At 36.8% G+C, this 25,629-nt stretch overlaps 1 protein-coding gene across 1 annotated transcript; it reads right to left on the minus strand.

The window, feature by feature from the left end:
* Positions 1 to 67: 67 nt before the first annotated feature.
* On the minus strand, positions 68 to 22,889 carry prkcha (protein kinase C, eta, a). Its single transcript, XM_024290891.2, has 14 exons — positions 22,212 to 22,889; positions 16,751 to 16,814; positions 13,028 to 13,181; positions 12,925 to 12,959; positions 12,760 to 12,842; positions 12,161 to 12,290; positions 11,936 to 12,069; positions 11,677 to 11,841; positions 11,002 to 11,175; positions 10,249 to 10,403; positions 6,231 to 6,369; positions 3,824 to 4,012; positions 1,413 to 1,559; positions 68 to 1,340 (listed from the first exon to the last, which is right to left on the minus strand). Exons 1-14 carry the CDS (start codon positions 22,560 to 22,562, stop codon positions 1,191 to 1,193), a joined length of 2,070 nt encoding a protein of 689 aa, XP_024146659.1. The 5' UTR covers positions 22,563 to 22,889; the 3' UTR covers positions 68 to 1,190.
* Between the last annotated feature and the right edge of the window lie 2,740 nt (positions 22,890 to 25,629).

A 25,629-nucleotide genomic window follows, 5' to 3' on the forward strand; every position in this document is an offset into this window, starting at 1 on the left:
ATACAGTTTTTGTTGAAAAATGATTGAAAGCAAAGTTGTTTTTAATTTTAGAGTTGAAGCTCTTTTGTTTCGAACTGGTCCAGGGCTGAAGCGATAAAGACATGTAGAGCTTGACGACTTCCGCCTTCAAAGTCACAGGAAGGGTCCGTCTGTGCTGTTTTAACCTCCAGAGATTATCAGGGCTCATTTTTCTGCTTTATCTCCAAATACTTCCCCACGTACCAAACAAGAAAATACTGTCACTCTTGTTTTTTTTCTGTTTCGATTAAAAGCGATTGCAGAGACATTCTGTGGTTTCCTGTTTATCCTCTGCAACTTGAGGCAAAGGTGGGTCGCACAAAGTAACAGTAATGTTAGGTTAAAGTCCTCATTTGATTCTCTCCTGCTGAGTTTCTGATTTCACTGAGACAAAAGTGTCCTGCAGAGACAACCATTAAGCTTTTAGTAGCTCAATTGAAGGAAAAAAGTAGTCGCAATCTTCAGAAATTTACCGCAAAAAAAAAAAAAAAAAAAAAAAAAACACAAACAGCTGCAATTGTACAAGAAACATTCTGGTGTAGTGCCCATTTCTGAGTTTTCTCCAGTCAGTATGAATCATCACATTGCTTTCCTGTAAGCTAGAACCTTGCATCATCTCACTTGGGCATGTCTGATCCGGTTAGAGCCATTTCAATGGGTACAAAGTTGCCAGCATACTGACTGATATTGGCTACAGAATTAATTTAATTGACATACCGTCAGTTTAGTTTAATACATTTATTAATTTTAGTCAAACCAAAAACCTTCAATTTAGGGAGAGCCTTTGAGTTTGAGCCAGTACTTTTCCACAGTAGGCGAGCATCAAAGAGGAAGTATTTTTTCTGCTCTCACAGTCTTTTCCTGGAGTTAACAGGCACTCTTGACTTTTCAGGAAACCTCAGGCTTGTGATGTCCAAAAGGGACAGCAAAAGCATGAAAACATGCAATAGAAAGGCTCTTTCACATTAGAGAAAAATCATTACAATACAAAAGCATAAAGAAGTGCATTTTGTAAACACTTTGGATGAACAATAACATGAAGCCAGGTGACCGTTAAAACTAGATCCATCCAGAGTCATGCGAGTTGATGAAGAGTCCTGCTTTCTTGCTGAATGGTGTTTTTTTTTGGGTGATTGTTCTAGTTTCACTTTACTGCAGAGATGAAAAAAAAATTAAATCTCAAGCAGTTCAGGTGAGGTGAAGGAAAAGTTTCTAAACTCCTCCTGGTTGACAGAAGGTATAACTGGACCGTCGATGGGTGTGAGCGTGGGCTCCTCCTGAGTGAAGTCTGGGTCAAAGTTGTTCACATCCTCTGGGGTTTTCTGTGAAGAAAAACAAATAGTTGTAAAAATTGAAGGAATAGTTTAAACACAAAGTAATTGTGTGCAACGTACAATTCTTGGCTTAAACGGCGGCTCCATTTCTCTATTATTTAGTTTCTCCCAGTCGATGCCGGTGAAGAAAACGTGGCTGGTCACGGCACTTTCGCCACCCTCTGCAGGCACACAGCCCAGGCGCCGCGCTGGGTTTTTGGTCAGCAACTTTAAAAGCAAAAAATGATTAAATTAATTTGAGATTTATTGAAAAAAATATAAAATATTCAAGAAAAAAAACAGTCAAATATTGCTTTATTGCCCAAATCTAGTCGGCTGTTTATGTAGAAATGTGTTTAGACAAAAACTAGATCAAACCAGATATTTCTGGAGGAACGCCAGTGTGAACCAAAGCCAGACACCCATCCAGTAAATCCCCGCCTCCACCAACATACACACCCCTCTGCCGCATGTTTAGCACCTCCCTCACTGCTTTAGTTGGATGAAGGTCAGAGCAGTTCAGTAAAGAAGTGTCTCAACTTCCCAGCACTGTGGACACTAAAACAATACTGTTTGTTATTGCACAGCCTGGTGGGGGGCTAATGACAGGAGGAAGTGTCCCAAACAAAGTTCAAACTAAAATCTACAAGTTTGTTTTAGACCTTGCTGCTGGGAAAAAAGGAATTTTAGGAAATTCTCGCCATGACCCCCTCAGGACAAGGAGTGTCTGTCTCCAGTTTCCTCAACGACAGTTTCCAGAATAACCTATAGTCATTGTAGAGATTAGTATGTCCGGCGACAGGAGTAATAAATACTTTCGGCACCAAGATAGTTGATCCAAACAACAATGAAAGGATTAGGAAGCCAAGTTTACATCAAGTTTTTAGACCAAAGTTTATTTCTTCAGAGCAGAGATGAAGAGATTTTGAATTACTAAATAAAACTTGGAGCAAATAAACGGTACTTCCTCACATTCTGCTAAACATTGGTAAATCATTGTGTGAGCTAACAAAGTGATAAGACCTCTCCTCCAAGTTGCATAGTTCTGGACATTCAAAAGCTGGATTGCACAGCGGCTGGACAGTTGTGAGATTTAGGAAAGCACAAATTTGATGATGTACTATAAATTATTTGTCCTAAACATTGTAAAAAAAAAAAACAGCCTAGCTAACTAGTACTGATCCTTTAAGCATGATTAACTTTCAGGAAGAGAGATTATATGAGGGTTCAGGCGGTACAGAAGACTAGAGACCAGAAATTGTATTCCACTCAAGCTGTGGCTTTGTTTCCATGGTTACGGGTAAGCTGCATCACCTGCCAGGTCAGCATCACGATGTAAAGAAGCTGTTTTTCTCAGAAGCAGCAAATGAGAACAAAAAGATTAATGAGAACAAAAATATTAAGAAAGTATTGAGTCTATCAGGTGATGACATTGAAGATAAGTTTGAGGTAATTACAAATAAAAGAACCACCTCAACATAACTGGTTTGTAAACCATTTAATACTTAAATGTTTATTTGTTAATGAATGGCCTTAACGTACCATTTAGAGACACATTCTATGAATCCTTTTAAATCAAGAATAAAATGTTAATAAGATACTTGCTAATGTTAATAAAGTAGGAGTGAGGCTTTATAAATGATTATTTAAGTGTTAACTCATGCTCCACTAATGCTAACTAATGCTTAAAAGTGTGTAGTTATTAAAGTGTTAAAGTGTTTGTTCTGTATTTTATAATTTCATAAACTAAATTTCTATAAGTATGAAATAAAAGTTGTTGTTTGGGATCATTTAAGTTTTTTAGTAATTTTGTACAACAATCAAACACTAAAGACGTGTTATAAATAACACGTCAGCTGAGCTTCCTGCTTACAAGAACAAGAAGAACCTTCAAGCAGATCAGCCTGCAGTAAAAATAGAACAGCAGCAGCTTTGAAATCCATTCACACCAACATGGGATGTGTGACACAGGAGGCAAGTCAGCCGGAGCAGCTGGAACGGTGAGCCGAGAACAATAACGCCGGGAGAACTGCGTGCAAAGGCGGGACCAATAGAGGGAGGAGGAGGAGCCGTCTCATTTATAGCTCCTGTACTGTAGCTGTCCAGTGAACCATGCCTTAATATAGTTACGTAACAGGCTGGGGTCAAACAGCTAGCTGGCATGATTCCTAGAACTGCCACTCATGCTGCAGTCTGAGCATGTCAGCCATTGAAAAAAAAACCTCTAGTAACTCTGACTTCAGCAATCCAAAAGGAATGTCCTCTTTACTAAACCTCTATGGAGCCCAAAGAAGAGTAAATAAACTACAGAGCTTCGTAAATGGATGTTTAACAGATTTTTAAGCTGCTTGCATGTTAATTTCTTGTCATTATTGCATCTTTGAAGGAAAGCTAAATAAAACTAACCAGGTAAGGGAAGACTATACCAACCCCGCCCACCTTTATTATTGATCCTTCTGTTCAGAAAAGACATGAAGGGAGCGCAGACTCACAGCTTTGAGGATATTGACAGCCTCCGTGCTGAGCCAGGACGCGTAAACAATCTCTTCATTGAGGATGGACTCGAAGAGGTCGTCTTCATTTTCGGCCTCGAAGGGGGCGTGTCCTGACAGCATCTCGTACAGCAGAACACCCAGGGCCCACCAATCCACCGAGGGGCCGTACATCATTTCCTGCAGGATCTGTGGAAACATTTCACAAGATTCTAAATAAATAAATAAATCTTTAAAGAATTTAGGAAATCTCAGAGAGAATCTTGAGTCTTTGAACTTTGAGTCACACATTTCAGCTACTGTATGTTAAAAAGACCCACTCCGCGTTTTTTTTATTTTTTATTTTTGACTAAAAACGGCATAATCATAATCAAAAACCACTGGGAATGCTTTTACAGTAGCTCAATGGAAGACTGGAGTAGGACTTTAAGGGCGGAGAACATGGGGGCAAGCAAAGAGGTCTTTCATAAATGTTTTGGGGAAAAATCCTCTTTCAGGAGGAGGAAACAAGTCATTTTGAGCACAGACTATGAAAAGAAACTAAGAAATGGAGTGGATGTTTAGAGCACGGCTTCTGTAAAGAAAGACCCTGGGCTAAGCTGCAAAACTGTTTTTACTGAAGTGGTCTGATGGAGATACGACATGTGAGTAATGCTAGTTTAGCTGGAAAAGTAAACCCTACGATTAAGGAGCAACAACATTTATCAGTTAAATTGTGCATTTGTTTAATACTTGTTTCAGCTTTTCCTTTTTTGATTTTGACATATTAATCTTTCCTCATTGGTTCTTTGCAGCTTTCAGGAAGCGGTGGCAAAATAAAGTCACTGGACGTCATTAAAAAGAAATACAGTTGGATAAAAAGGAACCACAAGGTCAAGGGGAGAATCTGCAGACCTGGTTTATGCGGAGGCACGGTTCAGGAAAAAAAAATGGCAACAGTCTACAGTTATCTAATAGTTGATGTCTGTAGCATTAAAAAATGGATTTAGGATGTCCTTCAGACAGTTCAGCAGGAAAATAGTCACCACAAATATGATGAAGAATTAATTGTGGAGACGGGAAGGACTTTACATGGAAACTTCTGGTGCAGAGCTCAACCAGTTAAGGTTTTATGGTGGCCTAGTGTCACAGAAGTCATTCCAGATAACAAAAGCTCCCTGTGAGTTTCATCTGGAGAAGCTCCAGGGCTTTTAAAAGCAGAAAAGGAATTGTTATTTTCCACCCTGAACATATTACACTAATATATTTAAGACAAAAAGACCATAAACTAAAGTTTTTTCTTTTTATATAACCTTCAACATTAGCAACTATAGGATTGTTAATTTATAGGTTATGCAAACAAAAATATATGACAGAAACAGAGTTTTACTCTGTGACCAGGTGCAACCTCAATAAGCTTTGCTGGCTTCCAGGTGAGCATGCATGTTGGTTTGAAGCTGAACCTTTGCTGGTCTGATTGCAATATGCTGCAAAATGACAAAAGTTACTATGAGCCAAGATCGAGTCATGTTTGCGGCCTCTGATCACAAACAAAGATGTTCTTATAACATAACAGGAAGTCACCATAGTCACAACAGGGCATGCAGTGATTTGCATTTAGGGCATCTGAGCTGCCTCAAGTCATATTTGTCATATTCAGACAGCAAACACAGCAAAAACACAAAATATCACATTTTCACTTATCATAGCAGTAGACCTAAACAAGAAGGCTTATTGGTCATTTTAATATTTATTTTGTCTTAAAAGGGCAGGACATCAAAACTCAATCTTACCCTACAAGTTCTATGAGTTCAATTGGCAGATTTACTCATTCATAACAAGAGAAAAACATATTTTATTCGATGTTTTTCATTTGATTTGAGAGAAACAATTTCCAGTGAAAAACATGAAGAAAAAATTTTTGTTTTTTATTTTTTTACAAGATTCAAGCGGATTATCTTCTCTGAAAAGACTGAGGATAATCCAATTCCACGATTCTTTACAGTCATGGTGCAGCTGTTGTAGAACAACTGCAGAACAAACACAGCCAAACGGAATCTATCAAATTGATGATCCTGTCAACTTTTTCGTTAAGAACATTTTTTTATGCACATTTTGAGCCATTAACGGGTCATCTATGTTTGCTCATTTCTGATAAAACCTTGCTAGAGTTACGTCACATCTATCCACTGTTGCATTGTCTGTAGTTTGCAGGAAAAGTTACAATGATTTCTGCAAATGGGGAGATCTGCTTTTTTCTGGTTCCTTCTTTTCCTTTCTCCTCTCCTTTAACCCATGGAGCTTTCCAATGGGGTCAAGGAAAAGATGACAGGAAATATTATCTTACCCTTACATATTTTAATGTTCTAAAATGAATTCTACATGTTTGTTTCCTGTTGTACTGGTCAGTGTAAAAGCTTTTACTCACCTCAGGAGCAATGTAATCTGGAGTTCCACAGAAGGTCCCTGTGGCCGCGCCTTCAAATATGTTTTCTTTGCACATCCCAAAATCGGCCAGCTTACAGTGACCGTCTTTGTCCAGAAGAACATTGTCCAGTTTTAGATCCCTGCAATCACAATAAAAAACACAGGATTTATGGAAAGGTGCTATGTTATTAACAAGTAGAAAACAATGACAATATAAGAGGCTTTTCATGAGGGAAATTACCAACAAAAGCGCTTAATTTTGCAAATAAAATCATTAAAAAAAGAAGATATTTTTCTCAAATATCTTTTAATTCAATGTAATGCCTAAAATGAGAAAAATAATCCAAATAGTATTATTAGAAAGTGTTTGGTTTTATGTTTTTCATGATTTATTAGTATTTGGGTTGAATCAATTTATAAGTTTTTCATAGATCTTTTATAAAATTGTTCTTTTAAAATGATTTAACAAATGAAAAAATAATGGTTGTGCCATTTGTTAATGTGAAACAAAAACACAACTGATGTGTTAACGTTGAAAACATTTGAAAAACAGACACGTATTTCAAATAAATGCACTATAAATGAGCTGTTCTGTGAATGCTGCCTTCTCTTCAATCATCCGTTGGAAATGGTCCCTCACTGTTAGTGTCCCTTTGTGCTTTGTCATCTGACAGTGCGATTAGTTGGCTCTGGCATTCAGGTCTAATCTGGGGTCAGGTGACCTAACTCCAGACAAAGGTCACGGCACAGAGAAGGCCTTAACCTGGACAGGAGATCCCATCGCTGTAACAGGCTGGAGACTCAGGAAATGATTTAATTTGCAATTGACACACTTAGTTAGTTTTTGCATTTTCTATTTAAAAAAAAAACAGAACTTTCAAGAAAAGAAATTGCACAGACCTAAAGGGGTTGGAAAATTGTCACTGCTAAGGAACTGGCTTGATTGGATTAATCTGGTTATTATTTTTTCCAGTCCTTTTAGCTGATTGCGTAACAGTACTTCAGTGAGACCTTTTTCAATCTTAATGAAATAAATAAATAATAATGAAAAAAAAAACAATGATGTGATCCCTCTACAATCAAAGCCAATTTTGGCCCTTTAGTACAAAAAAAAATCAAAAATTGATTTAAAGTAAGTAATAAGGCTTCTGCTTTTGCAAAAATGTGTTTGTGGAAAAAATAATTTTCAGCTTCAAATCAAAATCCTTACTCATTTATTTTTTTTCTGAATTAAAATTAATTTCTACTCGTGGAACTCGTGGAACTTTATCACAAATGATACTGATCCTATACGTTTTCTTTCCTTGAACCCTCATTTTTGCAGACTGGATACACTTTACAAATTTAACGGATGGGAGAGAAACTGAGAAGCCAAGAAACTACAAACTGAAATTGTGCAAAGATTAAAGTTTCCCAATAAATGTAGACAAACGCTGTGACGCACAGAATGAGACACTGTTTGGGTGTGTTTCAGGGACCAAAGTACAAGTGGAAATAGTATTCATCACAATTGGGGTGCAAAAAAGTTAGTAAATTTTAAAAAACGGCTTAATTTTCAAACAGGAAACATGATGGACATGGTTTTCCACCACCGAGCAGCAGGAACAAAGAGCTTCACACACAGGCGATGGGTCAAATGACGAAAGTAGATACACAATTCAGTCACTGGAGCTTACGATTTTAAATCAGGAAGGCACCAACAGTTCTTTCTTCTCGCCCTGACCTGAGGTGTGGGTTTCCATTTGTGGCTCACTAATCTGCAGCACTTGTACCATCGAGCTGCGCACGGCCAGTAAAGCTAAGTCATGCTGCTCAGTGAAGGCAGAACACACGAACTACTAAATATAACTCAGAATTTACTGTTACACTATGTTCCCCAATGCAGTTTATCAAGCACTGGCAGGGGGCCACCACATTTACACTCCAAAGAGGGTCTCAGGAATCCTCGACATAATATTTTGGAGGATGAGGTTGACAGCTCAAGAAGTTTTAGAGCACAAGAAACTTATTTAAATTACACAAACTTATATTTTAATTGTAATTATTTCTGCTTTTTGTGATCAATAAAGTTTTATTCTATTCTAAATTCTGTTGAGAAAGCAGTAAAACCTTAGAACAGCAAATGCTACTTTAGTTTTTACTCAACGCGCTGAGAAATCTTTAATTTTTGGAGCAAAAACTATCTGCTTGCAAGATTTGTGCATTAACAACAGTGACATAAAAAACTTTGAAGCCACTTTCACGTCACAACATGTTTCCAAATATCCTTCGGCTCTCGTTTTTCCCACTTTTTGAGGGTTGCATGTTGTGCCTCTGGGTTGACTTTTGCAGCAAGTAATTTCCCAAAGTTGTAAAAATGTGTTGTAGAATGATGACTACCAAGAAGTTGAGAAACGCTTTAATATCCTGATTTGCGCAACTCTGTAATCGTTTTTCAACAGTAGAAAATGTTGCTGATTTGTATTAACCTACTGTAAAGCAAAGTAGGGGGAGAATGACGAATATTATCCTCCACTTTTTGTAGACTTTAGGGCTATATAAGACAACTAAAATACATAAAAAAAGATAAAAAAAAATCAAAATCTGATTTTAATAAAGACTAAAAAAGTACAACAGAAACAAGCTCTACCAATCAGAAATCACACCAATACTTCCACATAAGACTGATGCAACAAAAGGATAACTGTATTCTAATCTATGGTTAAATCCATACAATAGATTCTACACAAAGCAGGACAAAGCATCCTCTTTGCACTGCAGTGCCTGGGTTAACTCAAAAGCATGTTAACACAATCGTGTTACCTGAACCTTCACCAGACTTGCCAAAAAAGGGGTAGTTTATTTTTAAAATGACTTTTTTTTATGTCAGACTACATGAATGGACATTTTCACCATTAGAGTTTAATCTTTTATAAAAACCCACCTCACTGTAGATATTGAATTCAGGCACATTTCTAATCTCAGAACTTCACCAGAGACACAACTGCAAGGTTTAAAAGGCCTATCTTTTAACTTTAACATTTTTTTTCTTCAAACTATCAGACTTAGTTGATTGTTCTTAAAGACCCACTTTGATGGAAATTTTGTTTTTGGTGTTTTTATCTAGTTCTGGTAGTTTTTGCTGATGAAGGAGGACATATATGAAGAAAATTACGTTTAAAATTTTATTTCTAATTATTTTTATTTCTAATTGTTAAAAATCAGGAGCAGACGACAAATGTTGTTTGAAAAAAAGTGTGTTTGTGAAGTAGAAAATATGCTGGGTGGGCTTCAATCTTCCTGCTCCAAGCTAGCATTAGCTAACATTAGCAACAGGGTCGCTCCATGCTAACAACTCAGAGGTTTAATTCTAGTGAACGACTGCCGCTCTGCAGAAACTGTCCTAGAAATTGACACAATTAAAAAAAAATGTTTAGCTATAAATGGCATATTGATAATTAAAAGACCACTGTGACCTCTTTTAAAAGAGCTCAAAAGATGACGAGAGTGGAGCATTAGCAAGCGTAAACACCACTGCTCTCACCTAAACACATGGAGTTGTTTACGCTTTACAGGGCCTATTATATATTATGCAAAATCAACTTTTTTGATCTTTCAAGCGTTTTATAATGTTAACTCCTGTTTTATAAAGTTGATATTAATTCGTCTTACTTACAGGTAGAAAAAAAACATACAAAAATAACTAATGTTTCATAAAAAATGTGTTCTTTTGTGCCAAAGGTTATAGATTACTTAAGAGTAGCATCATATATTCCCTTTAATACTAGACATGCTACTGCATCATGTAATACAACCTCAATCATATGTATTCATGCAAAACCTGACTCATCTTTGATAAAAAAAAAATATTCAAGAAAGTCTTAAATTTAAATCAATATACAAAAAATTTGATGATTTCCTGGAGAGGAAATGTGATGTGTCTTTAAAACCCCAAGTGTGAGAGTTTTCTGTAAAACATACATGAAATGTACACTTAATATTTTCTGTTCCCTTTGCACATGTCTCGAGATGACTCAGACCTGTAGATGATGCCTTTGCTGTGCAGGAACATGAGAGCAGACGTGATCTCTGCGGTGTAGAACCGAGCTCTGGGCTCATCAAACTTCCTGGACTTCTGGATGTGGAACATGAGATCCCCGCCGTTGACAAACTCCATCACAAAGAAGAGACGGTCCTGTCAGACGAGTTAGGAGATGGCACGTGTATAAGATCACTGAAGCCGCACGGATAATCCCATGTTAATAAAGAATCAGAGGGACTGCTTCAAGGACAGTTCATGGATGCTTCCCATAAATTTCCGATGTCTAATGAGTTTCTGTGCAGCCAACCACAACTTGCAGTCGGGAAATATTGGAAACCTAAATCAAACCCATAAATCTTTTTTTTCTTATTACTCGCTGCTGTCAATAAGTGATCTAGAAAATGGGAAACGAGGGAAAATCTGTCAGAGGAGTGGATTTATAGATCTGCCTGTGTGAAGTGATGAGAACATTCAAACACAGTCACAGTCCAAAACTTAAAATTATCTTTTTTTTTTACTGTAATTTAACATCCAAACTATAGTTTTAATGGCAAAGAAGAGCCAACATTCAACAAGAATTTTGTGGTACACTGCTGCCACCTGCTGACCAACCACCCAAATTACAATTAAAAAACAAGCAAAAAAAATAAACCAAAGAAGTTAAATCATGTGGAGGTTTAAAACAAATAAAATGAAAAAAACAAAAAAACAAAAAGATTATTTAGCTTCATGTGTGCTTGAATAAACCCACCGGTGTCTGAAAGCAGCAGTAGAGCTCTGTGAGGTAGGGGTGACAGCGGGCCAAAGACAACACTCGCTTTTCTGTCATGGTACACTCAACATCATCATCCTGTAAGATGATGTCCTTTTTCAACACCTTCACAGCAAAAACACGCTCTTTTCCGTTAAGTTTTGCCAGCATGACCTGCAAAGACAACAGAAATTTACAGTAGTGTTAGTGAAAGAAAAACGTTTTGTTTTATTGATTATTTTATTGATTAAACCAAATAAGTAATTGCAATTTTGCAAGAAAATATTCTGTTGACAACAAATATTTTTGAATAATTCTCTGCAAGCCTTTTTCAGTTGTTTCTTTTTCAGCTTGCAGCTAAACTGACAGTAAAATAATTCTGCATAACTCATCTGATATTCAGTACTTTAGTTCCTGGTTGTTACAAAACATCTCTGAATCGGTGGAGCTGCCAAAAATGCAGATGAAGCGGTAGCTGCCCTTTAGAAAATGTGATGTGAAATCATTTAGGATTTAAAGAATGAAAGCTATCTAATAAACATTAATGTTTGCCAACTTAGCTGAATTAAGTCCAATTATTTGCTAAATAAATATGTAACAAACTCCAATGTTTCTTTTAGATTTTCAGCAGCTCAGGTGAGTAAAGCGCTACAGATATTTCCTTGCAAACCATACCTTTCCAAAGCTCCCCTTGCCAAGGACTTGAAGGAAAGTGAAATCTGAAATTCCCAGGCGAGGCATTTGTTGTCTGCTTTCTGTACTCGCCGTACTCGCCGTACTCTCCCTCCTATCGGACGCTGCCCTTTTCTGCTCTGACTGACTGTTTGTTGCATTTTTGACCTGCAAAAAACACAATGATTAATTGATATATTTTAATTCATGCAGAAGTTAATTGAGTAAAGCAAACAAACAAAAAATAAATAAATTGCTGTACTATTGTGTTCCGCTTGGAGAGTCCTCCCGCTTGCAGACCCATCTGTGCGAGCGTGTTGGCCAACTCCACGCTGTTCACGCCGCAGTTTGGAGCAACATTGCCCTGGCAGCGGATGTGGACGTTCATTTTGCAGACTAAAAAAGAGGAACCACAAACAAATAATGACTCAAAAAGAAATGAGTTGAGATCTTTTTTGCACAAACTCTCTAGGTAGGCAGCCCTCACTTTTACAGTGCAGTCCTTGTCTGACTATTCCCCACAGAAGGGAGCCACAGTGGTCACAGAAGGTGGGCGACTTGTAGTTGTGATGGTTGAACTTGTGTGGGACGTTGATGCTGAAGCCTTGGGTTATAGGCTGCAAGAGATCCACACGGGTATCAAACACTGAGATGTGCATTTAAAATGCCAGCAAGACAAGAATAAAATGACTTTAGTTCCTCTTTCAGATCAAAGTGGGATTCTATTTTTAATAATTGCAAACGTTTTCCTGATAGAAAGGATAAAACTTGCGCCGCTCAGCAAAATATTGTCAGGCAGTGTCGAAACATACTTTAAAAAGAGTATTAATAGAAACAGAAAGACATGCAAGCAGCATGTGTGGAAAAGTACAGAAGAGCAGACTACACTTCAGTGATCAGCTAGAGCAGAAACAGGAAGCTGAACGGTGGTCTGATCACTGCAGGTGTCAACAGCAGTGGGTGAGTGCATGTGTAGGTGGGGGGTGTTTTTGCATACGCTGCAATAATCTTAAAAAGAAAAAATAACTGTAAAATCTTGAAAGCAGAAACACTAAAAACACTATAGTGATGTGTGTTTGCCTTTACCTGATCTTTCGCCGTTTTCTTCATGCGCGGACACACAGTGACGACCAGCTGATGGCACCGTTTGTGAACCACACACGTGCAGACTGGGGGCAAGAAGATTGAAGACAAATTCAAGGAGTAAAAGCCCATCGCAAAAAACAGAAATGGTACCAAAGATCTGCTTACTTTGACACTGGTAGCCCTGCTTTCCAAAAACTCCCCTATTGAAAGATCAAACGGTTAGATCCAGATCCAAGCACTTCCATGAAGCTGCAGAGAGTTTCCTCACCAGATGAACTCCTTGCAGTGAAAACAGAAGGTGGGCTGACGGAGGAACGTGGACATGAACTTGTGCCCGTTGACTTGGTGGATCCTGCGCCTCACGGCTCCTTGCCGCGCTCTTGTAAACTGCTTTGGAGTCTTCACCGTTATTACAGCATCATCTGGAAAAATGTAAAAGCCAAGATTTGCTTTTTTATGCCAAACAACAATGAAATCTGTATTTTTAATCAGAAATTCTAATCATTAAAATCATTTCATCCCCTTTAAAAGGTAAAAACAATTGTTTTTATTTCCAATTTGTTCCATTTTTTTCCCTATTCTGGATGAGGTTTAAAGTGATTTTTGGCTCTCAAAACTTGTACAATAAACAAGACGATTATTTTTATCTGCTTAAAGAATCACTTCAGTAATTATTTAATCATAAAAACATATTTTTGTTTCAACAGTATTGTAGTTCCAGTCTGAAACCCTCAAATAAAAAAGTTTAAAGATGAAAACTGCACTCGTTTTAAAGCAGCACGCAAGTTTAACCCAAAAAGTATCTCAGCAAGCAAGATATTCTTAATTTAAAGAGAAGACAAATAATTAATTTTTATATCTGCATAATCTACTCGTTGCATCTGAACCCAGAGTGTAAACCCACTTCCTTTATTCTTTAAGTGATAATTACGAAGCACTTTGTATTTCAACTCCTTGTAGTTCCAACTCCAATCCACTGTTATCAGTGCTTTAAGAGGACAACAAGACGTGACGTATTTTCTTTTATTAAAAAGTCGAAACATAAAATGCAAAGAATGTAAATTGATCAGTAAAAATAATTCATTTTTTTTCTTTGTGGGTGTAGAATAATCTAGATTGTTACTTTAATTATGTTTTTCTTTTCTTTTCTTAGAAAAAAAATAATCATAATGAAAGTTTTCTGAGTCGAGTATTTTGTGCCGTTACTGAGTACTGGCAGTACTTCTGGCGTGGTACTATGTGGTACACATTTAGAAGTGCTGGTACTGAGTACTAAGTACCGGAGAGAACCGGCCCACTTAAAGCACTGACTGTTATGGATAAACTTTTCTGTCTCCTAAAACTTTTACAGTGATTTCTTGCAATTCTTTTTTGCAGTTTCTGTCCCCGTTTGCCTGAATCTTCCATTTACAACATTTGGAAAAAAAATGCAAAAAAGTGGATCATCTTTATTGGTTTGTTTGTCATAAATGCATTCGATTTCAAAGAAAGTAAGTCGACATGCTCTGTCAGCGACTTCTATCACACATTTCACTCTGAACCGTTCAAGTCAAAACGACACACATCACCTCTCAAAAAAACATGACTTTCAAAAACGTTTTGCTGAACTTCCACTTCCAACAAACAAAACTAATGCGGCACTTTCAATTTCCCCAAAGTGAGGCACATAAAGTACTAGACTGAGTCTGATCTGAAGTTAAATCTCAATTGAAACTAAAAACGAACGAGTTTCTTTTCAAATTTAGCACAACATCTAAACAATACTTCTGCTAACTTTAAATATTGTTTGATTCATGCTGTTGGATTCTGCACAGAGGAATACAGGATGATCTCCACAAGGGAGAAAATCATTAACTTCACTTGTAACAATGTTTTCTTTTTTTAACAAATGCAATTGGCATCTGGAGAAATTCCCAGCAATCATAAAATAAACAACCTGAACGACTTCTTTGCCAGATCTGCACAGTCACTTCCTCCTGTCGTTCTGAAAGGACTATTACTCTTTAGAAGATGATACACATTCACTTTGTCAGAGCTTTCATTATGTAAGGGTAGTTTTGTTCACATCTACACAAAAACCAGTGTTAGATGAATCCACACATTAATGTATGAATGCGTTCACCTCTTCCTCTGAGTTTATTATAGTCACACGGCCGATCAATGAACAGAACAAAGAGCTTCATCGAGTTGTAAAACTGTCAGTGTAGTTGATAAAACAGACTAATACAAATCAGACAAGTAGAAAACACTTCAAGGCTCACAGTCGTGAACAGCACTTCATGATCACCAGCTCTTCCCACGAAATGATGAAAATAGTGAAAATTAGTGCTGGGCGATATAGAAAAAATAAAGTATTTTATATCAGAATAACTATATATATCCCAGTATACCACAATAAAGTGTATTTTCACCCATTCTCTGAAAAATAGACAAAAAGGTAATTTCCTAATAGTCTATAAATGTATTTTTTTAAGTAACATGTAACTGAATAGTTACAAATGAGAAACATGTTTTTTTCTAAGTGCACAGAAGTTTCAAAATTCTTAGTAGGAAAACACAATTTTGAAAAACAAAATAATCTAAGTTTAAAACTGAATTTCTGAGTATCTTCTTGTTCAAATTGTCAAAGATTAGGAGCAGAGGAAAACCCGCGGTTTGAAAAAGATCAGATTTGTGATGCAGATTTTGTGAGCAGACCAAAGTCTATTTGCAGAGAAATACATACATTAATGTCTTTATTTTTATCATCTGAGCTGCCATCTAGATTTAAACTATACTGCTAAATAGTTCTGAAATTGCTCTCCAGTTTTGTTTTGTTTTTTTGCTATGCAAATGTTCGCTTGGGGTTATAAGCTAGCAGGAGATAGTGTAAACAAAGGAATGCTGGGATATTAAGGTAGGGTTACATCAGCACCAACAGAGGTAAATTTGTAATGAACTCATGCCACGCTGCAGAAAACATGTTAAAAAACTGACACAAGCTCTTTAATTTTGGTAAAAAAATCATAATTAAAAGACTGCTGAGAACAATTTTACAATATTAAAAAAAACGTGTTAGAGTAAATAAGATTAAATTTGTGTCCTGTTCACATTATTTGAATTTAGAGGTTGACAGGGAACATTTAATAGTGATGTTGACCATTTTTTTCCCAGACAGACTTTTTCTTTATTTTATTTCAAGTCTTCAAATGAAAGCAAAAAATCTTAGTAATTTGGTTAAAAAATGTATTTAAAGGTATTTCTGATCACTGCAAAGAAATGAAAAGTATCCCAATTTAAAAAATACATTTATTAAATAGTTGATTTAGACTGAGCTTCTGTATAAGGTTTTTAAAAGGGTTTACAGAGGTTTATAATGTGTGGTTCAGCTGGCCGGTCTTAACACATTCAAAGCATTTTATTTAACAGGTTCATAAGATAATAATCCAGTCCGTTTAAGGTTGTTTGATGTGGTTGCATCTTCCTCCCCTGCACGCTCCTCACTAAAGACGAGTCAGCCTAGCAGCAGGAAGCCCAGAGCTCTTTTTCATTGTACCTGCCGCCAACATGATTGTTTTACTGAAAACGCTCCACCCCAAATTCTCAGACTGTACTTTTGTACTGATGAGCTTTACAGGACATTCCTGACTAGGACACACGTACAAGCTCAGAAATGATGACTTGGACTTGTCACTAATGATCAGCACAAACTCTCTGTTTGAATTTTATTTGTGTTGGTTACAATATTTGTTTAAATCTCTCCAACATAAAACAGATAGACTCCTTTTTTTTTATAAACTTTGTTACTCAATGACTTGTGACAACCAATTAAAAAATACTTTCTTTGATAAATAAAACTAGCCTAAAAATATATAAATAATGTTTATTTTCTGTAAAATATGCTTTTTTGCGCTTTTATTAAACATTATTATGATCTGGACCTAAGTCAAAGCAGCTTTGCGCTCATGATTGTGGGATGATAAGGAATGCGGACAAAGAGCAGAAGTCATACCGTCAGTGAAGGATCCGTTGAGTGTAATTGTGACATAGACCTTGCCCTCTGGTTCCAAGTCCATCTGCAGATGAATAAAAACAATCAAACATTAAGTTCAGAAGCTTCTGCCGCCGCCAGACAAACAAAAGACACGTTTGTCACAACGAAAAAAAAAAGAATTTATAAGATAAGAAATTAAAAAAAATAACAACATGATAGGAGTTGGTATCAGCTGCAGTTTCATCCATGACAATTACTTCAGATAAAACTGTGTCACTGCATTTTTTTCATTCCTTAGCGGGCATCTAATGTCAAAGGAATCTGAGTGTCTTTACAGGAACACGGAGCAGCAGGTTTGACTAGCCGCAGCGCTCTCATGCGTGCCAGTGACTCACATTTCAGAAAAGATTTTTCTTTATTGAAGGTGGACACAAACCACAAAGCCAGAGAAAATGAACAGCTGAAACCACTGCTAGGAAACCTGTAAGTCACTGAGAACACTCATGCTACATGCAACCTTCCTGGAAAAACCTGATGAGGTAAAAAATACTGACATGCATGGAGTACAAAAATGACAAGCTGAGTTCATGAAGATGGTACACCGACTGTAAAGCTCACCATCATTACGAAATGTATGCTTATATAAATATGTTTTGGTTACCTGGTCATATCCTGTCTCAGACTAGTTTCCATTGTGACACTTCCTGAGTGTCATCAAACATCCATTCAAAGACATAAAGACTGAGTTGCGTCGACAGCTACCTTAAAGTCATTTTAGCAAAAAATTGCAACACGAGTGACAAATAAATGGAACAAATTAATAAAACGCAAAGGGTCACTTAAATTTAACATCTTTTTTTAAAAAAGAAAGAGAAAACAGCACAAAAGCCTGTTTGCATGAAGCAAACAGGAAATTTCTAAGTGGAATTTTGAGGTATCGGAATAACAGCCGACCACTGCAGCTAAAAATATAACGTTTCATGCGGTCTCATCACAGAGGAAGTATCTTTTTTACTTCTTTTTAGGGAATGCATCCTTTTTTTATTCTTTTGTCAAGCAAGCAGCTACATGTGGAAATGTATGGGGGCTGCATTAACCCACTTTCTGTTTCCTCACCTCTACTAGAAGCCATTGCATAATTCAGATACAGTAAAACATCAGAACTGAAACAGCACCGAAGCAGAAAGCCAAGAAGAGTAGTGTCACATCATCACTGTCAATGCGATTTGTTTCTCAATAAAATTAACTGAAATCAATTTTTACTTAATTTTTTTTGCTGTATTTTTCTTTTATAAACTCATTCCTTGTGGTCTTTTAAATATAATGATGCCGTTTTTTAGCCAAATTTTTAAACATTTATGTTGTTTTGGAGGACATAGTTGCTGCAGAGCGGCAGGAGCTCATTAGAATTCACCTTGTGGGTGATATGGTTGGCGCAGAAGTTATCCTCCGCTTATTTCCCCTCAGGCCTTTGTCTTTACGCTCTCTCCAGCTAGCTTAGCGCCTCACAAGTTCAAGCTAACGTTAGCATAACAAAAAATGTGAGCAATATCAGAGCTATCCGGCCTTACATCCTGGTGATTTTTCCAGAAATCCTGCATTATCTGCTGCCAATTACCTGGATCTCTTTTGTTAAGCCACTGAGGTGCTTCAATGGAAGGTAGGTTGGAAAACATGTAGTACACCAACCCTCAAGGCCGGATTCTGACACAAATGGATCTATTTGTCTGCAAGTGGATGAATCAGAATTGTGGGGGGAGAAAGGAGACTTTAGCCCGCCAAGGCAGTTCCTGCTTTTTCAAACTGCTGGTTTTCGTCTCCCCCTGATCCAAAACAGTTTGAATAAGTAAATACTCAGAAAGAGAGTTTTAATCATCTCCACATTCTTATTTGGATTTAAATAAGAAACAAACTTTGCAGACTGAACCACACCAAAAACTCAGCAAAGTTAATGTAAAGTAATGTAATAGTTATTGGTCTTAAAGCAGGGGTCCCCAAAGGGACAATGACGGGAGAGGACAGCCTATTTAGTAGCTATATTTTTTAAACTCATTACTATTCTGACTTTTTCTGTGAAGATTACAGTGACTAATATTTGCTTATTTTTTTATTTAATCAATAGTTTTGTATATTTCATTGATTATTTCCTGACTTTTAACTGTGAATATATCAGAAAGGGTTATTAATATTTGGTTATGTGTAGCTTTCTGGAAAACCATATTAGTTTACACTTAGATACACCCTGCAGATGGAAGACTTCTTCTATTAGCTTACATGCTGACTCTGGCCCGACATCAGGGAAGGAAACAGCGAAGCGGCCCTCACAAGAAAAGGTTTGGGGACCCCTGTCTTATTAAAGTGAGTCAGCAACCTGGAGTGAGATCGCTGAGTCTGAACATAAGGAAAACAGAAGAGGATAGGCTCCAGCCAACCAAGAATCAGCAGAGTCTTGAAGTACGGATCAGCTGGTGAGAAAACGGTGATAAACACGGGTGTGGGCGTGTGGAGGCCTGTGCAACTCATCCGAGAGGAACCAGCCTGACGCTTATTTGCACAACAAAGCACAAAAGGCTCTTCTCACTTTAGATCGAGCAGATAGAAGCTCGGAGTTTGACTCTAGAAGTGAGAAAACCAACTGCAGACCAAGTTCCACTTTTGCACCACTTCCCCTCAGTGCTTGGGGTCGTTCTTAGTAGACTTCTTTTTCTGCAAGCTTTCTTCATCGAGTACTGACACGCATAGATGAACAGTTTTTTCATTGGAATTATTAACAGAAAGCAGAAAATGCATTTGAAAAAAAAGTCTTGAATAAAATCAGCATTGATTGTTAAATATTCACTCCAACAGTGAGTAAAGGGATAGATTTTCTTTGCATTTTGCACCAGAAACTACACAGAAAGAGATCCAGGCCTGGACAGGTTTTCTTTAAATTTAACACCTGCAGAAGCTCTAAAAGTCCTGAAGGGATGAAAGTCGGTCAGAAGAGGGGAAACCCCAGCTTAAAGGTGCAGTTTCATCTCATAAAACCAAGTTAAAATGCAATTTTAAGATCTTGTGGTTAACATTTTTAGACCTGAAATCAACCAAATGTGGTTAAAATGTTGAAAGTTTGAAGGAAAAAACAATGAAAGTCCTTAAAAAAATTGGAACAATCGTGGCATTTGTTGAGCATGCCTGGACAGTGTGTGAGCATGTGTGCTTTGCAGCTTCTCTTGAGTATAACATGCCTTCATCCCATTGATGCCATGTGCAGTTTCACACCACGCTTTCTCCTGATTACTGACAAAGCCTCTAAGCCAATAAGAACAGCATGCGGCCTTGCAGGTGGAGGGAGAGCTGCTGGCAGCATCAACTTGGGTCAGAGAACACCATGTAAATGTATGGCTTTAATGATGGAAATTGTATTGTATAATTGTATAGTTTTTTTAGGAGTTTTTCCTTACCGGGAGGGAGGGTCTAAGGGCAGGGATAACCAGTTTATGTAGTCTGTTTAGTTTTTAACAACTGTTTATATTTTGAAGCCCAATGAGGCAAATCTCTTTGTGATTTTGGGCTATATAAATAAAATTGAATTGAATTGAATTGTTTTATTGGATCACAATAATGATCAAGATATTTAATGAATGTTTACTATTTTTTATTGACCACTTATCTGTGCTAAAATTATCGAGATATAGTTTCATCCGTGCCTCCAGCTTAAAACATATAGAGGTGTAGGGAAAAATCGATTCAGCGATATATCGCGATATTTTTTTTGGCGATACCTGAAAATGTTGAAATGGCAAACTTTTATTTTTTTTTCTTAAACTGAAAAATATCTTGCTGTGGAAATCCAACAATGTTCTCTTTAAAAACAAATAGTTCTTAATTTACCAAAATAAAAGCACCATGAATTTGCTTGGGTAAAAGAAACTTGTAAATGAGATTCAATTTCAGTGATTTATTTTGTGAAAAGAGCTTTACCATTTTATTACAATAAAAGATGAATTGATATTAAGGTAGAGTAGTCTTAAAAAAGTGAAAAATCGTTCTGGTACAGTCTTGGAATATACAGTGATAAGTATTGTATTGCGAAATACATATCGGGTAGGCACCGTATCCCGAGACAAGTATTGCAATATTATGAAACACGTATCAGGATATGTAACATATCAAGAGACATGTATCGGGATACATATCATATTGTGAAAACAATATCGGGATACCCACAGCATCGTGAGACAAGTATCATGATATGTATCGTGAAACATGTATCGGGATACGTATTGTATCGCCAGACTCTTGCCGATATACACCCCAATTATAACACCCTCAGCAGCATTAAATCAACTGAAAATATTACTTTTTGTTCATCCTTTTTAAAGACTTTATTCTGAAATCATAAACATAACACTAACAAACGGAATGTGAACAAAACTAAGCTAAAGTGAGTTTTTAGATCAATAATATGGAAACTTGTAACAAATTAAGAAGTAAATTACACAAGGAAGTTGAGTTCATGTCCCATAAGCCTTTATAGAATGATTTCCTAAATATGTCAACTCCCAGCATGCCTGAAGAGATTAGAAAGGAGTTTGCATGTATCCAGTTCCTCCACCCACAGTAGCGATGTCATTGGTGGATATTAATATGACTGTACAACCCATAATTCAACAAAATGTAAATTGAATTTTAGGAGGACAAAAAAGAAAATCAGGGTTTGAATGGTTTAGATCAGCAAAAGCTACATTCAAAAGTGACAAATTGTAATGAAGTGTGAGGCACTTACCCCAAAAATCAATGAAAAAGTTGAGAAAAAAAAGAGGGTAATATATGAATATATGAATAATCACCTGTAGTTGTAGTAGGGAGGTTTGATCAGTAAATATTTATGCATTTGATTTAATCTTAAAAGAAAAATGTGGTCACATGAGGTTCACAGAAACGGAGCAGGGCATCCAAAAATCTTTATACATTTAAATATTTAGATTACATACATGAATTCAGTCCTCACTAGTAATCTTAATATGCAAAAACATTTTTTTTGTTAAAAAATGAATTTGTAATTGAAATGTGCTCACGAGTTGCCTAGGCATTTGATTATCGCTTGGATTTACCTGGATTACCAGCTTTTTGTGCTCTTGGATAAAATATTCATAAAATCAGAAATGTTCTTTAACTACATAAAAAAGTTTAAACCCTAAATATTCTTGAGGAGGACTATTAGAACTGTAGCTAAATGGTTTTAATCTGGGATAATCTGAGATTAAAATTATTAAAAGATGTTTTAGGTGTGCTCCAGATTTGAAAAGCATATTCTTAATTGACTTTATAAAGGAAAATAAATACTTTTCAATGTGTGTGCTGATCTGGAACTATGTCTGGATGCTTTTTAATCCTAATCTGACCTTAATAAAGATGATTAAAAACAATCAATCAATCACTTTTGACAAGGAATCCAAACCAAAACAGGAGTCCATGACACCTCCAGTTTACTCACCCATTCCTCAAAGTTCTCCCCCGAGTTGATGGTCTTGATGAGGTCCTCGAACTGGATGATGCAGTTGGCCACAAAGTCATCATATCCGATCGGGGTGTCGTGGAAGACGGCCAGCTCGATCTGCTTGCCGTCGTTGACGTTCATGCAGAACTCCTCGTTGTAGGTCGGCTGGTTGGTCTTCTGCTTGGTGTGGGTTTGTCCGATTTTGTATTCGTCCACCTTCACCACCATGTAGGGGTCCAGCGCCGTGGGAGCCTTGTTGAAGATGACGGAATGGCGTGTGGAGACGGTGGTGGGCTTGAGGTCCAGAGCCTCCCCGATGCGCAGCTTCAGGTACCCGTTAAACTTCATGTCGACAAGGCGCGCACGCACGCAAAAATACAAAAGTAAAAAAAAGTTTTAAAAAACAGTCCTCTAAGGCAGAAACTAGAGTCCGAATAAAGTCACATCGTCTTGGCTCCGGTGCATTAACCAGCTGGAGCGGCTCCTGTCGCGTTTACCCAGCGAGCAGTCCGCCTGTAAACCTGTTTCTGAGCTCCTCAGCAAATAGGAAGCTCCAGCCACAACACGCAGAGCGGGCGGCCAGTTCCGCATAACTTGTCAAAGTGCGAGCGCTAACCCAAAATACACAAACACGAAACCTCCCAACCTGTCACTGAGGGCTTTGGCGGGTCACGTGCTCAAATGTGCAGTCGAATTGGAGAACAGGGAGATTTTTACTACATTGACCGGCATGCATTGCTGTATAGTCGGAGACACGTCACGGAGACTCACCTGTTCTGTTGGTAAAAAGGAATGTTTGTATTTTATTTTTCTAAGCGTTTAATAATAATAATGATAATAATAACAAAATAATGTAAAAATAATACGAATTAAATTTGTTAATAAATATAACCTCCCAATTACTCCTGGAGAATAGATTAAACTTTTCGGAGCAATATCTCCTGGATTATAGTCTCTATGTATTTAATCAAAGACCTAGACTTAATTATTTCACTTTTATTGATTGATTTGATTTATTTCAAGCTTTACTTGTAAACAATATAAAACAAGAAAACAATACAAGAAAAAGGTTAATTCAAAAAAATATTTTTAGATTATTGTTGACTCTCAAATCTAAAATATAACAAGCCGAAATTCATTTTTGAATACCGTATTAGAGTTTGTCTAGTTTTTAGCGTTTTTTTTCATGGATCTTTTCAGTGGATTGCATTTTTTTCCACATTTCTTTTTACTTTTTATTACTATTTTTAACTTTGTGAATAAAAAAATATTATTTATATTTAGTTTTCATAGCCTCATTAATGTATTTGATTTTTGTTAACACCTGGGGTGTTAAAAATATTTAATGTTCTGTCAGTGAAGATAGTTTTGTGTGTTGCTGTTTTTTTTAATGCATCATTTATGATTTTCTTTCCTCATCTAAGTTTTTTTTACATAGATAATTAGTTTGTATGTTGATGATTGGTCATTAAAGGTGTTTTCAACTTTTTCTTCATTTCTTTTTATTACATTTTTGTTTTATTGTTAAATTATGTCCCTTTTTTCTTGAAAAAAAATAATCTCTTTTGTAAATTCTATTGTAAAACATTTATTTCTTTATTTTTTTTCTTTAGTGTTTTCCTATTTGTGTGTTTTCTTTTTCCTAGTTGAAATGTTTTTAGAACGATTCCTTAAAAGCATGTGGTTTTATTTTTTGAATAGAACTGAAGTATCGACCGTCCTCATTATTGTGCTTCTAAAATAAACTTAAAATCATACAAAAATAAATAGGAAAATTAATAATTAATAATATTTTGTCTCCCATTCACAATTGGAAAAAAGTCTGGTTTAAACTGAGAATTTTTAAATGAAAAACAATCATTAAGTCATAGTTTTGTTTAAGTGTATGTATTAAATTAGCACATAAAATCATGTTTTTGTATTTTGAGGAAAACATCACAGGAATAGTAGTGGAAAAGGTTTAGTAAAGTAACATTTATCTTTGTTTATGCTATTTTTGTTCACCTTTTCTTTTTCTAATGCCATTGGTTCTACTTCACCTTTTCTCTGTGAGGGTACTGCTTCTTCCTCATCCATAAATACCCCAAATCAAAGTTTCCACTTTATTGGTGTTAGACTTGACCTCTCACCTCTCTGCCAAATGTCAGCACTCAGCGTCTGTCTGTTCCAGCTGTTATAAATAAAGAGCTGGGGTCCCACTCCGTGCACATCCCTCTGATCCAGACTGTCTTGTAAACAACTTCTCAGACATGACCTTACTGAGCAGGAGAGGTCACGGTGATAAAGCAGGCTCGCCGCACACCGCCTGGCTGCAGCCGTGTGAATACGCTGATGGCTATTAGACCTTTTAGATCCGAATAAAAGACTTTATTCGTGTATTTCTTTTGCCAAACATCACTTTCTATGAGCGTTCCCCCAACCAGCTCCTGTTAAGTGCTGCTCGGGACCTCAGAATCAAAAGGATTCAATAGGACTCGTGCTTCCATACAATTCACGGTATGTAGGATTTCTTTTAAATGCATTTGTCCAGCAGAGGGCACCAAAAGACTTCCTCTTTACTTTCCACCCTCTTCTTTCTCATTGCTCCTCACATCTTTTTCTTGATTAAGAAACTTGAAGAGACCAAAGAAATTCAGTTTACTGTCTTTTAACACTTCTTTTTCCTCATTCCAGGTCAGCTTTCTCCCGGCATGGCTGTAGTAGTAAAATTCAGAATGAAAAAAGAAAACCAGACCGACAACATAAAACTGAAAGTGTAAGAACATTTCAAGCATTTTTGTTAATGAACAGGAAAAACTATTTCAAAATGTAAACAAGATAGACATCTAATATTTTATTAGTAAGTCATTAGTTTATAAACAAAATGGTCAGTAAGAATGCTCAGGTAGACTGTGGTGTTGTAGCCATGCTCAGTTGATACTAAGAGGCCCAGAAAATACCCCCCACACCATTATACCACCACTACCAGCTTGAACCATTGCTATAAGGCAGGATGGATCCAAGCTTTCATTTTGTTGATACCAAATTCTGACCCTACCATCCAAATGTTGCAGAGAAACATTCCATTCTGATGTTCAGTTTGAATGGCAGCAGATCATCTTGACCATTTCTACATGCCTGAATGTATTGAGTTGCTGTCATGTGGTTGGCCTATTAGAAATTTGTGTTAACAAGCACTTGGACAGGTGTGCCTAATTAAATGGCCAGAGAGTGTATATGTCACTTCATGCCATTACCTGTGAGAAACTCTATGGGGAAAGGCGCCTTGGAGATCTAAACGGCAATAGGCCTCTTTGAATAGATGTCAATTGGATGCATAATGTTTTTCTAGCTGTAAACATTGAAATAGCCATGATTTAGATGTCTAATAAAAGTGTTTGTGCTCAGAGGGTAAAGATTTGTCCAACAAAACTAT

This window comes from Oryzias melastigma, linkage group LG22, assembly GCF_002922805.2.
Source record: "Oryzias melastigma strain HK-1 linkage group LG22, ASM292280v2, whole genome shotgun sequence".
Taxonomy (NCBI): Eukaryota; Metazoa; Chordata; class Actinopteri; order Beloniformes; family Adrianichthyidae; genus Oryzias; species Oryzias melastigma.